General features: G+C 31.6%; 1 protein-coding gene across 4 annotated transcripts in view; it reads left to right on the top strand.

Moving 5' to 3' along the window:
- The window catches only part of LOC149072172 (uncharacterized), a 61255-nt gene that overhangs the window by 27791 nt on the left and 17163 nt on the right, over window positions 1-16301 (top strand). For 3 of the 4 annotated variants that reach the window (XM_089246087.1, XM_089246089.1, XM_089246088.1), the window contains 6 exons: window positions 173-539; window positions 4540-5079; window positions 10149-10318; window positions 13255-13353; window positions 13862-13933; window positions 16189-16300. In XM_089246087.1, the coding sequence (XP_089102213.1) occupies window positions 173-539; window positions 4540-5079; window positions 10149-10318; window positions 13255-13353; window positions 13862-13933; window positions 16189-16300 (1360 nt within the window). The remainder of the gene's footprint in view (window positions 1-172; window positions 540-4539; window positions 5080-10148; window positions 10319-13254; window positions 13354-13861; window positions 13934-16188; window position 16301) is intronic. The other variant, XM_089246090.1, reaches the window with a different exon arrangement.

Raw genomic sequence — 16301 nt, 5'->3', positions numbered from 1 at the left:
CAAAAATCAAGTTTTTATGTTACTCATGTCACACATGTGTGCCTAAATATTAATAGTAAACTTACTCAAATTTATTTAACTGAATTTCAATGATTTAAACATTATTATCAAATGCATTTTTTTTACTTTTGTATTGTAAGTGCTCAATAAACATATAGTTTTCAAATTTCAGAATGTGATAAAAAGCAGCTCTAATGAAGTTACTCCAGACGTGGAAGAAAATTTAAAATTGTCCTCTCATACATCTGAGGTTAGTGTTCAGCCAGAGGAAACTGATGATTCAACTTGTATCAACGTACAGACTGGAACTCTTACTAATCCTGTGGAAAACTGTGATAAAATATCTCCATACATCGCTACAGATTTATATTTGAGGAGTGATGATGAATCTTTGACTGATATGAAGTTGAAAAAAAAGTCAATGAAATTAAAGAAGCATAAATGTGAAGTAAAAGATGTGTGCATATTAGAGCCAGAATGTTTTTCTCCTATTCCGAGTAATAGAGATTCACAAGATTTTTCTGCCAATGAAACTTCAAGTATGGTTGTATTCATACATTTTTTTTCTAATTTATTTATTTGCAAATTGTTTATGAAAAATTTCATCAATTGCATCCTTAAAAACCAAAGTCAATGATTTTTTTTCATGAAATTTACTGTAGTCAATTACTCTATCGCTTTCTCTGTCACTTTATAATACAGTAGAACTTGTATGAAACGGAACGTCAAGCGACTGAAATAATATTCTGCTTTAGACAGGTTTCATCGAGATTCACATCAAAGAACTAATCATAGATGGGAATATCTTTTGATTTCGTTCAAGACAGGTTTCCATCTCATACAGTGTCCATCTTAGACAGGTTTCTGTATAATTCTATTCTCAAAATGACTAATTAGATTGGGATCTACATCTTAAATTAATTCTGAATTGTTTCAAAAACATCTTGTTTGATAGAAGATATTAACCCAGATCTGTTTTTAGTTGTTTTCATAATAACTTGACCATGGCTCTGCACACATTTTGCAGTCAGGCATCTAGACTTGGATGTTGGATGGGCCCTTCTACAGTGAATTTATAGTGTGAAAAAACAAAAAATATAATAAAAATCATCCTGGGGGCTGTGAACTTGACTAAAAATAGAATAGTTTGAAATTTTGGTGTTTTCATAAGCATAGCATTAGTTTAAAATTATATGGTTTTTTTTTACAATTACCATGTTCTGAAATCACAAAATGAAAATTCTTTTGTGTGCAAAAGTATTTTGCTTCCATCTGTAATCAATAAATACAATCAATACAAGACTGTCTAAAAAAGACTTTTCTCTTCCTGTCTCAGACCTAACCCATTGTCTGTGAAATACATCTTGCCACATACCTGTTATAAATGCAAAAGGTGTTACAAATAGAAAAAGTGTTGTAGGAAATCAAATATTTTTCGCAGATGAATGAAATTTGTCTCCCTCAGTGGATATTTTTTTGTTCTTTCAGAAAAGTATTTCCAACTGTATTTTCCATTCTAGCCTGGAACTTGGCCATTACTGGATTTGTGACGGTTCTGGAGAGTAGCGTTCTTGTTTAGGAAAATTACATAAATATTATTGATAGAGATTATATTTAGTTTAAAGTATAAATTTGTGGAAAACATGCACACAGATTGATAACTACCTAATGTACACCCTTTGTATGTATACAACATTTTTTCTTTTTTTGTGAAATGAGAAAAATGATTCTACAGTAAACAATGTTTAACACTAGAACTGCTGTACTTTTGGCATACCTAGAACTATGGACTGGGTTCACTTGACCCAAATTGTGAAGCAAGGGTGTTCCATTACGAAAACAAGAATTTATTTTTGATTCCTTTGTTTTTCCTTACTCTTATTTAACATTCATTGTGTATTCAATAATGGAAACCATGTTTTTTATGAATATGAAATGGGCTCCAAAATTAGCTAAAAAATGATGTAATTCTATAAAAATGAGATTTTGTCTACAGTATTTACACTGTTCAATACAAAAACGTTTTTCAGTAAACCCATAATATGACAAAGATGTAAAATAAGCATGTCAAATTAAGTTTTTAACTTCTTCAATATGATTCAGTCAAATAAGTATTGATTTCTTACCAATGAATGGAATTTATGACGAGCAAATTTTTTTTGTGATTCTTGTATATTTACTGCATGTTGACATTGCACGTAACCGATGAAAAATTAACAGTTTTGTTTTTAACATTTTTATGTTACCTGACATCGGACTCATTCCATTTTTTTTTTCCTTTGATGGCACACAAACAGACAGTTACATAATCAAGAGCACACAAACATTTCTTCTTGCACAAGGGCAAAATATATGATGAATGCAGCTCTTCATAGATTTTAGAAGAACTGCGTTCGAAAAGTAATTTTGCTGTTTTGTATTGTGCTATACAAAATCCAGGAATTTATCCTGGATTTTGTTCTGGGGTTCTGTCCAGGATAGTTTTATCCTGGATTTTAGATTAGTGAGATCTAAGATGCTGCCAGATATATCGTGGACAGACCATTTCCATGATGCCACCTTTGCCAAATATTTTTTGGCCATTTGATCAGCTACATCTATGGCAAATTTTGTTGAATTGTAGTGTGAAATAGTTTCTGGAAGGTTTTTGGAGTTAACTACTTCAATATCAACTGGTAGATGAAGTGGGCCGACTGATAAAACATTTTTATCCCTTTTTCTTTGATAAATTTTCATTGTGGCATCATTGTTTTCCAGTAGCGATGTTTCATGCATTTGTAGTTTCACTATATTTATTGCAACAGACACTTCTCTTCGATTTTGTCTCACCATGCCTACTAAGCTCATATTTTTTTAATTTTAGCGTTTGAACCAGTTTCAGTGTAGTAAAAAATGTTGTCAATTACAACATTTTTTGCCCTTTTTTTCAAATGGCTTGATCAGTTGCATCACTACGTGATGTGAAAAAGAAATTTGTTGCATGCTGATCCTTCCCGAGGTTTAGAAATATTCAAGACATACAACCTCAACTGCAAGCCAGAATTTTATTCGTTTTTGTGACATTGTGTGCATACTGAAATTCCAGCTACATGTTTTTTTTAGAGTTGAGTTTTTACACTTTCAAAAAATTTTTCTTGATTCCCGTCAGAATACCAGGTATTCAAGTTTACAAATAAAAAATATTTAGCTTTACTTGCTGTTCCTTCTTCATCAATAAAAAGATTATCTCCCTGGAAAATAAATTGACCTTGACAGACCTGTATTCTTCGCTATCGTCATTTAGAAATACATTTTAGAGAGATTAACTAATTTCAGGAAAATTGTATATAAACCCTTTTTTTTGCTATAGAATAGTAAGGTTTCAAAATGACCCAAACCACGGTTCTAGGTATAAATGTTTATAGCTCTGAAATACACAAAATGTGAAGAGATGAAGTGAAATGTGAAGAGAGGAAGATGCTAGACTTCATACATGGGTTGACGCATACATTAAATTCTTTGATTCTGCAACTTTTTTTTTTTTTTCAATCTTCAGAGAACTTTCATGTTTTAATGTGTTTGTTTGAACAAAACATTATTATCTATGGTATTAAAAGCTCATTGACTTGACTTGACTTGACTTGAATAATTAGAGTCCTCTATACCTACTTAAAAGCTCATTTTTTGTGCTTTGATCAATACAAACATTAAGTAGGCTTTTCTGTTTGTAATTTATTAATCAGTCTATTTTAATTTTCATTGTTCAGATATGCATTGCGGTATGATTAGTAAGATAAAATAGAATCTTGTTGACAAAACTATTTGTATGCAGTTATTGTATCGGTATTATATTATATTTGTATCGGTTATTGGGACAACTATTTCTATGCGTTTTCAGATTGGTTTGAGTTTGTTACTTCAATGGTAGCCTGGCATTCCTTTTTGTGATAGTGATTTAAGCAGCAACCTGTTATTTTTCTTGTTAACAACCATTTTTTTTCTTAAATGCTATTTAATGAAATAAAACAAGCAAAGGTGATGGAGACATCAGCAATACTGTCAGGAACCTTATATTAGGTCTGGCTATAAACTCATTATGCTAGCTGCCATATTTATTAAAGTCTGGATGTCTTTGACCTTCAAAATACTCCTTTTTAAAACAATCGACCTGTGTTTTTCATTGCCAATCTGTAATGAATCAGTTCTGAAGAGGCTAATATTTTATTATATACATGAAATTTTTTTCTCTTTTACCTTAAAATATTTTTTACCATTTTAATTTTTATCTGAATTTAACCTCACAAGTGCATTGTTGTGATTATAAAGAATGTCTGCCTTACCATTTTTTTACAAATAAAATAAACAAGTGTTCAACCTTAAATATTAGGAAAATCGGTATAATCTTCTTGTGATGGCAAGAGACACAATTGGGTGTCTGATAAATACCTGTGTGTGTGACTGTTTCATGACAGATCTCTCCTTTTCTACTGTTTGGTAAAGATATACGCCTATTGAAACGTTAAAAATCCAGTTCCATGGTAACTCCATATTTTTTTTCAGGTTCATCTCCACATTTTGAAATAAAAGACTTGCTTGAGAAAAGAAGAAAAGATTTGAAGGAAAGTTGGCTTGTTCCTGAAGAAAATTTCAGTGCATTAGCAATAAGCAAAGATATAATCAAAGTGCCACCTAATACTCCTGTATCTAGCTCTTTCATGAGAACAGAAAGAGAACCACATAATGAGTTATTACAAAATGAGCAAGAATTTTCTAATGCTCACAAGATTGACTTTCCCCATAATAATTCGGCCTCACCAACAGAAGAAACATTTCTTAACATAGGAGCTGATGGAACTTCAAATGAAAAAACAGAATTACCTACTGAAATTCCAAGATTAGGGAAATGGATTGAAGAGCAAAATTCCTTAAGATTACTTTCAGTGCCATCTCTTACATCTTCAAAGTATGGAGAACTTTCTGAGCCAATCAGTGATTTTGAAGAACTTAGTCAAAAAGAAATGGGATTGCCATATGAAAGTGGATTTTCAAATCGATCTGTTTCTGAAACAAGCAGTGATAGTGAAACAGATTCGTTGTATGGTAGGTGATCTTTGCAGCAAAACTTGTAATTTTTTATGATCTATAAGTGCAACAATATTATTATTTATACAGTCAATGCTCGTTATAATGACCACAAATTACAACCATTCCATTATAACAACCAGTAAGATGAGTCCAAAATGTTTTTCTATTCATCCCATGTTTTTTTCCTCTAATATAATGATCTGGGAAAATCATTCAATCCAATACAGCATCTGAACTATGTCTGCCTTGCCATTTTTTTGGCAAACAAAATAAACAAGTGTTCAACCTTAACTTTTAATATTGGGGAGTTCGGTATAATCTGCTTATGATGGCAAGAGACACAATTGGGTGTCTGATAAATAAATACCTATGTGGATGATTGTTACATGATCGATCTTTCCATTTCTACTGTCAGTCGTTTGGATTTCAGATTGACGTAAAAGGGTATGAAAACTTCTGATCATGACATAGGAATTCCATAATGAATAGACTTTCTTCAGAAAAGGAGAGGCTGCAGACAAGTGGACTTAGATTTTATGCTGAAAATCAGCACTTTCCACTTTAAATTTGTTCAACATAACTGAAATAAGCACATTGCGATACTCTTGCACCTTTATTTACAATTTTATTATTTTCTGATACATTTCATTGCAACTGTTTACATGATAAAAAAATAAATACAGTAAAACCTGTCCAAGTTAGACACCTACAGTTCCATTAAAATCTGTCCCAGAGGTGTCCAACAGAGATATAGAAGTACAAAGAAATATTTTACGACATCATTAAAAGGCTCCAACTGGTAGAATATGACAAAAAAACTAATTATACTTACAAGCATTGACCTTTTAAATGGGTGTTAGAAAACGATTGTGTACAAAATATCTCTTTAATTAATAACAATATCTTACAATTAAGAAATTTAAATACAGTAATTAAATATGTCAGCAAAATTATTTTCGTTCTAATGTCAGCAAATTACATATGGTTAAAATATTAATGGTTATTCAGAGAAATCCCTCATGGTTTTAAATCAAAACTGAATGAAAGCAGATGAATTTCCTATCACATTCACAAACCCAAGAAAACCTTATCCAAAAGCAGTTTCTTTATCTCGCCCCCAGATACTACAACAACTTAAACTGGGATCTAAAAAATTATAAAAACCAAAACTCTTTTAGGAAATCCATTATCAACTATATAAATAACCAATAACATAAAATTTTTATACTTTAAATGAAAAATAATTAGATTCGGAAATTATTTTAAAATTATAATAAAATTGCAATTGGCTTGTGATTAAATAGATTTTGAAAACCATGTGTAAGGCTATACTATTCACGCTGGTTTCTTCTTCTTTCCCAGGTTACATTTGCATATGGTTTCTTCTTCCCCAGGTTACATTTGCATACCAGATGCTCTTTTTCTCCCGATAAATTTCAACAGGAATGGCATTTTAATGTTTGCAGAGCTGCTGTTTCAAAACACACTAGCGCACATTTGCGTTTCATGTTAGACCATGCATTCTTTGATGACAATTGTTTGTATTGGTGTGTACTATCACCTCTTAAAGTTTTGCCCATCTTTTCTGAATCACCCTGTATGTGTGTGTATGTTAATAAATTTCTGTTCAGTAAATATGTCAAATTAATCATTAACTTTTTTCTTTCAAAAAACAACACCAACTTTCGTTTACTCATAATGCAAAGTTAAAATTTACTTTTACACTTGCAGGAAGTCTAAAATGATACTCAATCAGCAGACAATTGAGCCGCATCTGTCCAAGATGAAAACCTGGAGGCAGAGACGTGTGCAGGGGGTTGCTCAGGGAGCCCACGCCCCCCCCCCCCCAGTTTACAAAAAATTAGAAAAAAATTGAAATGTCGAAAGAAAATACCCTTTATATGCTATATTAACCAATTTTTAGTTTAAATGCTTTTTGAAGGGTTAAAACTCAAAATTTTCTTGAAAAGAACATTTTTGTGCTCCCTTGAAAGCTTGATCCTGTGTCATCCCTTCCCAGATGGTGTCTAATGTCTAAGATAGATGTCCAAGATATAGGGTATTGTGGACACACACATGCTTTGATATAGGATTATAGCTGGTTTCATTCAAAACTGTCCTTATTATAGGGAGGTGTCCAAAGTGACAGGTTATACTGTACTATAATTTTTTTATTCTGTCCAAGTACAAAATTTTCTTTATAAAACCTTTTTTTTTTTCAAACCTTTGATATAACTTCCTCCCAATATAACATACAATTTCCATGGAACAATAAGGGTCGTTATAAGGAAGTTGAATGTGTTAACAATCTGAGCATAGACTGTATTTGCTTTATGAATAAAAATAATGAAAAAAATTGGTTAAGCGTCATGGAGAAAGTAAGTCCATGCTATGTAGTCATAATTTATTAATTTAATCATTTTTAAAACCAAAATCATATGGCTCTTTTCATTTTTCTATTTCTGTATTACTGCATCCTAGAAAAAATCCAAGTTATTCATTATTTTCAGTGAAGTTTTTATTCTTTGTTAATGGAGTTTTGTTTTACTTGACCAAACAATATTTTTGAAGAAAATAAAAGTCAAACCCCTTAATTTAATGGTCCCCAATTCAATGATTTCCTCCACACACAATAATCATAAAAATCAATTTTCTGTTCAAATTTCATTAGAAGATATTGTATTTATGTTCTCCCTTCTTCTGATTAAGTGATTAGTTTTCTTGATTTAATGATTGAATTTAAAAGTCTTGCTTTTTAAATAAGCTCTTAGAACATAGTTTTTCAGTACTGTTTTTGTGGAATCGTGATAATGGTTACTATCTTATTAAAATAGCCTTTTTTCTCTGAAAAAGGTCTCTTTCCTATTATATGAATGGATATGGAAAGTAGATCTGTAGCATCCCTAGTAGTAACATTCCTCTAAGGTAATGGTTCTCAAACTTTTCCCATCCACAGCTTCTTTGGCTTTATAATCGTTTATCTGCTACTCTCTCCAGGATAGTTTAAATAAGATCCACTTCAAAGCATTCAACAGCTGACATCGATATTGAAAGTTTGTTACAATGTCTCTGACAAAAGTTAACTACCTTAAGAACCTAACATTGCGAACCACTCAGTGTATTTGTGTTGCTATTAATTGTTTACTTTTGCTAATGACAGCCTGGAAATTTTTAAAAACATATTTTTCATCCCTTTTTTTTCACCAATAAAAAGTGAATTATTTAGTCCTACTTTATCCCAACTTGTTGTGGTGACAGTACTCAGCTATGATGCAGGGATGTTCAAACAGTTGCATTACTTTGTATTTTATTGTTCATTTACCATGTGATGATCTACTCATGGATGGAGTAAGGTACAATATGTCCGTCTTTAAGCGGGTTATCTTTTCATTCGAAAACTGCTTACTAAGATCTGGTTATATATCATTCTATCAATAAAGAAGAATTTTATACTGTAGTTTTTCTATTTCAAAAATAATATTTGTGATTTTTACATTGAGCTTAATTTATGTACAAGTTTGTTAGGGGTTTCTGTGTTACTAAGGGTTTACTGCATTCTTTGAATGATCACATCTGTTACAATCTCTAATCTGATTTTCATGAATTTTTCATATTGGCATCTAACGTTACCTTTATTTTCTTTCAATAATCAGACATGCTTTCTTTATGAACTGGCATTCTTTATAAACTAACACATTCTTCTACTGACATGCTTTCTCTATAACAAACAAATTTTTGAAGAATCAGGTTAAAAATGCGATTATGATTCAAAGTTTCTGGACACAGGTAAAAAATAAGAAGTACTGTTAAACATCACAAAATAGTTAAAACTGGTTTAAAACTACGCAGGCACAAGTACATCATCTTTAACTCCTGTTTATACACACAAGATTAAGTGAGGGTCAGTTTGGTGAATATAAACCTCCTTTTTTTTGACAACTTTTTCCCCTCATAGGGAAAATAGTAGAAAGATTCTTTGGTGTATTTATGGGGTTTCATGCACTTTTTCCCCCATAATCCTTTGCAGTTTATCCCTATTTCTGAGTGGAAAATACTACTACTACTAAACCAGACATTTACCTTGTCCATATTCCTCTGCGGAACTTCTAACGAATTGGTACATGTTTCAATGTGTGTGTACATATAGTGAACCTTCCGTGAAGTTTGTTTCTGTGTAATGCTTGTTATGTGTAGTGCTGCTATCTACAATCAATTTTTTTAACTGTGAGTTTTTCTCAACTCATAGTGATTGAATGAATAATTATACCATTGTAGGCCTGTTGCTCTCTGCAGCGAGACTTTTTAACTGTGAGATCGGCTCGCATTCGCACCTCAAAATTGGGAACCGCAGAAAACCAGCTTCAGCCAACCACCACTGTGTCGACGGTGGGATTTGAACCCGAATCCTCGCAATGCGAGTTGGTCACTATGACCACTCGTCCACCACAGCGGCAGTGGAAGATACTGGCTTTTTCATTTCCCATGTAAACAGGGCTTTGGAGTATATCAAATAAAGATGAGAGTACAAGCTAAGTGACTTAAATCAGCACCTCTTAGAGATAGAAGGCCTCTGCGCTGTTTGCCATAAACGTCATTCAGACTACCTAGCAAGTTTGCCACATTTTGAAACACAGGATCCCATTTCGTTTCTTCTTATTTTGGCATAGAATCTTCCTGATTGGCTCACAAATACCCCATAGTGATTGGATGTTGACATAGAAATCGCCAATTCTGAGCCCAATCATTTCTTTTCCTCACAACGATGATACTGGCATGAGCAGGGAAATTTTTTTCCCTGAATATTCTGAGGGAAAATTGACTACTTACTGACGTCACAAGCAGACTGCGGAGGCCTTCTATCTGTAGGAGGTGCTGCTTAAATGCAGTGAATTATTGCATGTAATCGCATTGTGGAAAATTGCAGCATTTTTTTCATCTGGCATGTTTGACTCTCAATGCCTGCATGCATAGTTTTTCATATATTATGAAAATTTACTATTAAATATATTTAAAAACTTCAAAGTCTAAGTTACATATATGTGATTGAAATTTAAGTGCTTTATTCATGTCTTTTTCTTCCTTAGATGAAGAAAGTAATACTTTTTTTGCTAAGAAAAAAGAAAATGAAAATTTTCATTCTGTGATCATCAAACTGCAAAACTTTTTGTTAATTGAGCTAGATTCCTTATCCACTAGAAAAATAGCTTCCCTTGATTTGCGAAGTTTGTTGGCTATAATGGACGCACATCAAAATGTAAGTTATTTCAAATTTACATTTAAAACTATAGAGTTTCTGAATCACATTTTATTTTTGCACATTTCAAGTACAAAAGAAGTGAAATAATGTTATATGCATATCATGAAATGAAAAGTTTAGACTGTAATGCTTAACCTCTTTATGCTCAAAGGCCCCTTTGGACCATATTTTTTTCTTCTGGGCCCCTCTGTTGCAACCGTGGCTCTTAACATACAAGAGTGAGACCCTGTCTATTTATTAAGTTGATTTCTGAGTAAACTTTTAATGTAAGTTTATTTTATAAATTGGATGGATTTCTGTATCCCCCTAGGCTAAATATCTGTCAGCCTCCCTCTTGTGGCAGTCATATTGGTAGTTCTTTTGTATTTCAAACTAAGACTTTTACCTGCCATATTTCACTTGCTTCACGTCTTGATCAATCATATTGATTGCTTCATACCTTGATCTGTGTTTTTTATTTTTTTTTTTTCAGATGTCTCTGTGGTCCCCTCAAATTTGCCACGGTTCCTTTTTTACATGATTTGCACCCATGACCCCTTAAAATACTCCAGGAATGGTTAAAAACTGCTGGTTTAGAGTACAAAACATTAAAATAATTTCCTTGATCCCTTTCTAAGGCTTTTATATTTTCTTTTGTTCATTCAATAAGGTGTATTTCTGCTTTCCTCCTGCAAATGCTTTTAAAAGACCAAAAATAGAATCTTATCATTTAGGAAATTGGGAGGATGAGCTATCAGGGAAGTTCAAATTATTTTTTTTATCCTTTATTTTTTCTTTAAAACTAGTTAGTTGGACAAGTTTTCCTTTCTTTTTTTTTTTTTTTTTTTGTAGATTTTTGGCTATATCTCTCCTAGCAAAAAGTCTCCAAAACTGGGATCTTTCTTTACACATAGGAAAGAGAAAACATATTTAAATTTGATGTTTCATTATCTAAATCAACACCCCTCCTCAACAACTTTTTTATTGTAGAAGAATCTTTTTTTAGATTCTCTATAGATCTATTCTCTTTTATTAGAAGAGTTCTTAACATTGAAGAACATTCTATGTTCTTCTATGTTAAGAACTTTCAAAAGCTTGTCTTTCTCATGCTTTCCATTTGATAAGAAGGAGACATTAATTACTGAGTTAAATGAGAAAAAAAAATTAATTTTTGTTTTCAATTCATCCTTTGGTTGTTAAACAGCAAAATGCGATCATTGCAGTTTTTTCAAACAGAATGAGGTCAATTCAACTCGCCCATGAAAGGGAAGCATATAATCTCATAAATATAAAAAGTTGCAGACAAAGTTATAAAGAGGAGTAAAGATGACTTTTATGAGGTTACCTTATAACAATTGCATTGATCCTGCATATGACCCAGGTTCCGATCCAGAGAATTGGTGCAAAGGTACGCAACAAGAGAGAGAAAGAAAGAAATTCCATAGAGATTTTGAATTTAACAAAACTAATTTATTAACAATTCTTAACAAAGTTATTCAGATTACGATTAAATAATTTGCATAAATATTAGGCATCTCATACCAACAGCAGCAGTTTACTTGTAAGTCTGGAGAGACAACGCACACTGATGAAGCGATTGTAGAACAACAATACTTGGATCATGTAGGTCATTACATAATCGACCTTGATGAGAGCAGGCAAGGTCTGGTGATGCGGCTCAGAATGGCAGATGGGCGTGGTGAGAACAGGAACAAGTAGGTCTGACAACTGGAGCCGGCACAATGATCAGCAACAAGTGAGACAGTGGATGACTAGAACCATGACTGATGAATATGAGAAAACAAGACGATCCGGAACCAGATGATGATGTGCCTAGCACAAGTGAAGTCCGTATAATTGCTATTTCAATTACATATTACCAGACGGATAGGCTGTTGGCTCACAGCAAAGCAAGAGAGTCGATCAGCAAAACATAAGAGCGGTAATAGATGGAAGATGAAATGAAAAATGTGTCCAACTCCAGGGACTGACCATCTTATAAAAAAGCATATTAAAATGTGACCAATAGAAAATCAGTATAACTAATTTACATTTTCAAAACAATGATTACATTTTCAAATGATATTGAATTTTTTCGAAATTTCACAAAACTAAAATGGCAACAACAATAATCATAATGGCGATGTGATCAAGATTGCATATTTCTCAGTCTATGGTTAATGAGATTATAACATTGCAACCGTGCACAGTCTTATAAAAAGTAAGAATACCATATACGACAAATTCTACTATAAAAATAAGCAAATGTAAATATATATAACATTCAAAAAAATTAAAGAATAGAGGTGGATTTAGCAAATTCTATGGGGTTCCCAACTATATTGTTACACAATTTTACATACACACACATCAAAATATCAATTAAGCAATAAAAAAAATACTGATTTGTGTTTCTTTTATCTGCTGCTAGTATAATGTAAATCAAAAGCAGTCAAAAAGTTGACATTTTTTATATATAATCATTGCGCACACATAATTTATGATTATTGTTATAAATTAGAATAAAAATGTGTGTGATATTTGACTTGTTACTGGCTTTGTATTATCTGTTAAAGTAACAAACCTTTATGATCCATTCTTCGGGCTCCAAATGTCACTAGTCATGATGTCATCAGCACTCTTCTCAAGTAGTTTGACAAATTTATAATTATAATCACTTAAACTGATACAGTAAAAAATTGTCTTTTAAATATAAAATTTAACTAAGAATCCTAGGAAATATTTATTATAAATCATTAAAGATATTTTCTTAGTTGGATATATATAACCAAGATTTCAATGGGGAAAGATTTTTTTTATAGCTACAATATTAGGATAAATTTTAAGCATGTGATTCCATTCTTCTAGTTTACCTTTAGATTAAAATTTCTCTTGTGAAAATGAAGATAACCCATTTTGAATATTTGGTAATCATAGGATTTTTATTTCATTAGAAAAATGAAAAGTCATATCTAGTAGCCCTTACTTTTGATGTTATCAAAGCAAGTGATCAGAAGAGATGTTATTTATTTGATGAAAAAGAATCAGCTGAGGTATGTTGGTATAAATTGATAATTTATAGAGGTGCACAGTTCCTTTTTTTAATTCCATAGTTTTACCTTGAATATACAGTAGTGTATTAATTTTTACACCACAGATTTAATACACAGTAGTGTATTAAATCTGTGATGTTTTTTACTCTGTTTTAAATATGTTTTTCAAACATTTAAACTATCTATAAATTAGCACTACACCATAAAGTTACATCTAATAGTTTTTGTTAATGATAAACCCATGGTTGTGAAAATCATTTGCCAACTCCGCAGATATTTTTAGAGGATTGTGACAGATATCAGAGGCATAACTTGAGGTACTCTGTAGCAAACAAGAATTTATGTTTTATGAAACTATTCAGCCAGTTTGTTGGAAAGTTTTGATTAAGCTCTTAGGTATAAAAATCCCTGAAAATTTAAATTAAACTAGTTTTCATTAAAAATGTGCTTTTTGGTTTTTTGCATCCATTTGATTTCTATCCATTCAATTTTCTATTGGTTTCTTTAGAGTTTTATGGAAAAAATCAGACCATATGCTGAAGCAAAGGCAATTCAAGATTTTTCAATGGATGCCCTCAAAGTAAAAAAAATTTTGAAATCATTTTATTTGAGTTAACCTTACATTAGTTAGTGAATGATAATTGACATTATATATATATATAGTCTTAATATTAAAATACAAATAATAATGAGAAAACTACAAAGATGTATTTTCTGAAAAACAATTTGTTTTCAATTTTTACACGTATGAATATAATACAAAGACAACACAGAAAACCACACAAAACATAAACTACACACAGTTAAATTAAATACAAGGGTATGATCTCCCTATGTTCGTCCAGGGTAAATCCATGAAAAATTTTTTTTTTCTCATGGCAACACATTTTATATATACATGTACTATTTTTTAATGTAGCTTTGTTAATTTATTAACAAACATTACAGTACATATAGAGATTTAATTGGAAGAAATTATGTATTTGTTATTCCATTAAATATTTATGTGTATTATACGGGATTTAGTTTATAGGGGAAAAAAAAGAAATAGTAAAAAATAAATCTTGCATTTATTGATATACAATGCATCTTTGAAACTAGTTTCTTTATCAAAAAATCCATTATACAGTGAAACCTGTACAAAACGAAATTTCAATGGAATTAAATAATATTCCGTTGTAGACAGATTTCAGTTTTATAAAGGTGCAAATAAAAGCACTAATCATTGCACCAACTATATTTTGATTCCGTTTAAGACAGGTTTCACTATAGATGATTTTTTCCTTTTGCCAAAGTTAAACTATAGCAGTCAAGTTTCCGTAAAATCTGCATAACATCACATTGCCATGTCTCCCAGATTTTCCAGGAGGCTCCCAAATCGCTACTCTATCTCCCGGACTCCCAAAAACAAATAATTGTATCTCCCGAATTTTGCCAGTGATTGCAAAAAATCCCTACATTTAGGGAAAAATTATTCCCAGCAATTTACCCGAAAAAAAACTGCTGCTTCGTAAGTGTTATGTAAATTGTTGCCATTTTATCAAATCACAAAAAGAATCTCATTTTTGGAAAGAAAACACAAAATTCTCCAATCAGAAAGTGTCAATCCAGTCTTTTGAAATCCCAAATTGGCATGATCACGTGTATCTGCTTTATCCATATGTCCTATTTTGGGCCAGATGGAGATTTTTTGGTTTGCAAGATTTGATTTTTGAGAAATAATTTAACCCAAGGACTTTAACCCACTGGTTGGCCATGATTAGCAATGGCTCGCACTGTGTCACAGTTTTTGCAATGGGAAAATATCCCTAAAATTTCCTTTTACTAATGAAAAATCCCTAAAATGTTTTAAGAGATCTCGTTTACATTTATTTTTATACAGAATTTGGATCCGCACGAAAACCTCCCTAATTCTCATTCTCCAAAGTTGGCAGCTATGCATTGCACATTTTCTTACCTTTCCATAAAATATCGAAAAGGTTCCAGTTCTTTACACTACAAATTTAAGAATTTTAATTTTTTTTTCCATAAACTAAGAGCATTTCTTTTTAACTTGCTCTAAAATATTTTGATTTGAACTGTGTTTGGTAAAATGTAATGATGTTACTACTTCATTTTTCGAAATTTCAAAGGCTGTGAAAGCATTGCATTGGCTGTTCTTGTGAAGAATTAAATTCCAGGAAGTAGTCAAAAATCCACTTTTTTTTATTTGGAAAGCCGCTTTCAAATGTTACTTGATGCTGGCATCTGAAAATCAGTCAAGTTGCTTATGTTTTGTGTCCATGGCACTCTTTTGCGGCTTGATTTTGTATCAATAGGTTCAGAAGATGAGAAACAACTCATTTTATTCCTTTGTTATACACAGACATCGTCTAACACCACTATGAGAAGATTCATTTTTTTGGAATCAATCTAGTGCGGAAAATGTGAATAAGAACACAAAGAAAAAAAAGTAATCCCTTCTGAGAACTTTTTCTTGTTCTTATCTGTTAGTCTCCCTATTCAGAGACATAATTTTAATCACCCTGGTCTAGTAGTAAGGGCAGTTTATGCTCTGCATACTATTGTTGGACAAAATGAGAAATCTCTGCATTTTTTCATTCTGGGGCATGATTTTTCCAGCAGTAGATTAAGAAAAACATTTTCCATAGGTAAATTATATCACAAAAAAAACAATAGAGACAGATTTCTCATAATCTGTTGTCAATTATATAAGATTTAAAAAAGAATTTATTTTTATTTATTTTTAAAATACATATTTAATTTTGATTTGTTTAAATAATGTTCATACAACTAAAAATTGTATTTGATGCATGGCAATTATGCTTCAATTAGTGTTTGAAATGCCAATCACAATTTTCCAAGACTGCAGCTCAGCTTGAAGCAATAAAAACAGAAAACCCATACCAAGCTGTCAAATTGGAAACAGATGAATCAGCAGCAAAAGG

This window comes from Pholcus phalangioides, unplaced genomic scaffold (assembly GCF_987345545.1).
Source record: "Pholcus phalangioides strain wild (caught in Gottingen) unplaced genomic scaffold, Ppha-v1.0 ptg000017l_1, whole genome shotgun sequence".
Lineage (NCBI taxonomy): Eukaryota > Metazoa > Arthropoda > Arachnida > Araneae > Pholcidae > Pholcus > Pholcus phalangioides.
Note: the sequence above shows the minus strand (reverse complement) of the source record. Positions and strands in the feature narration are given on the sequence as shown.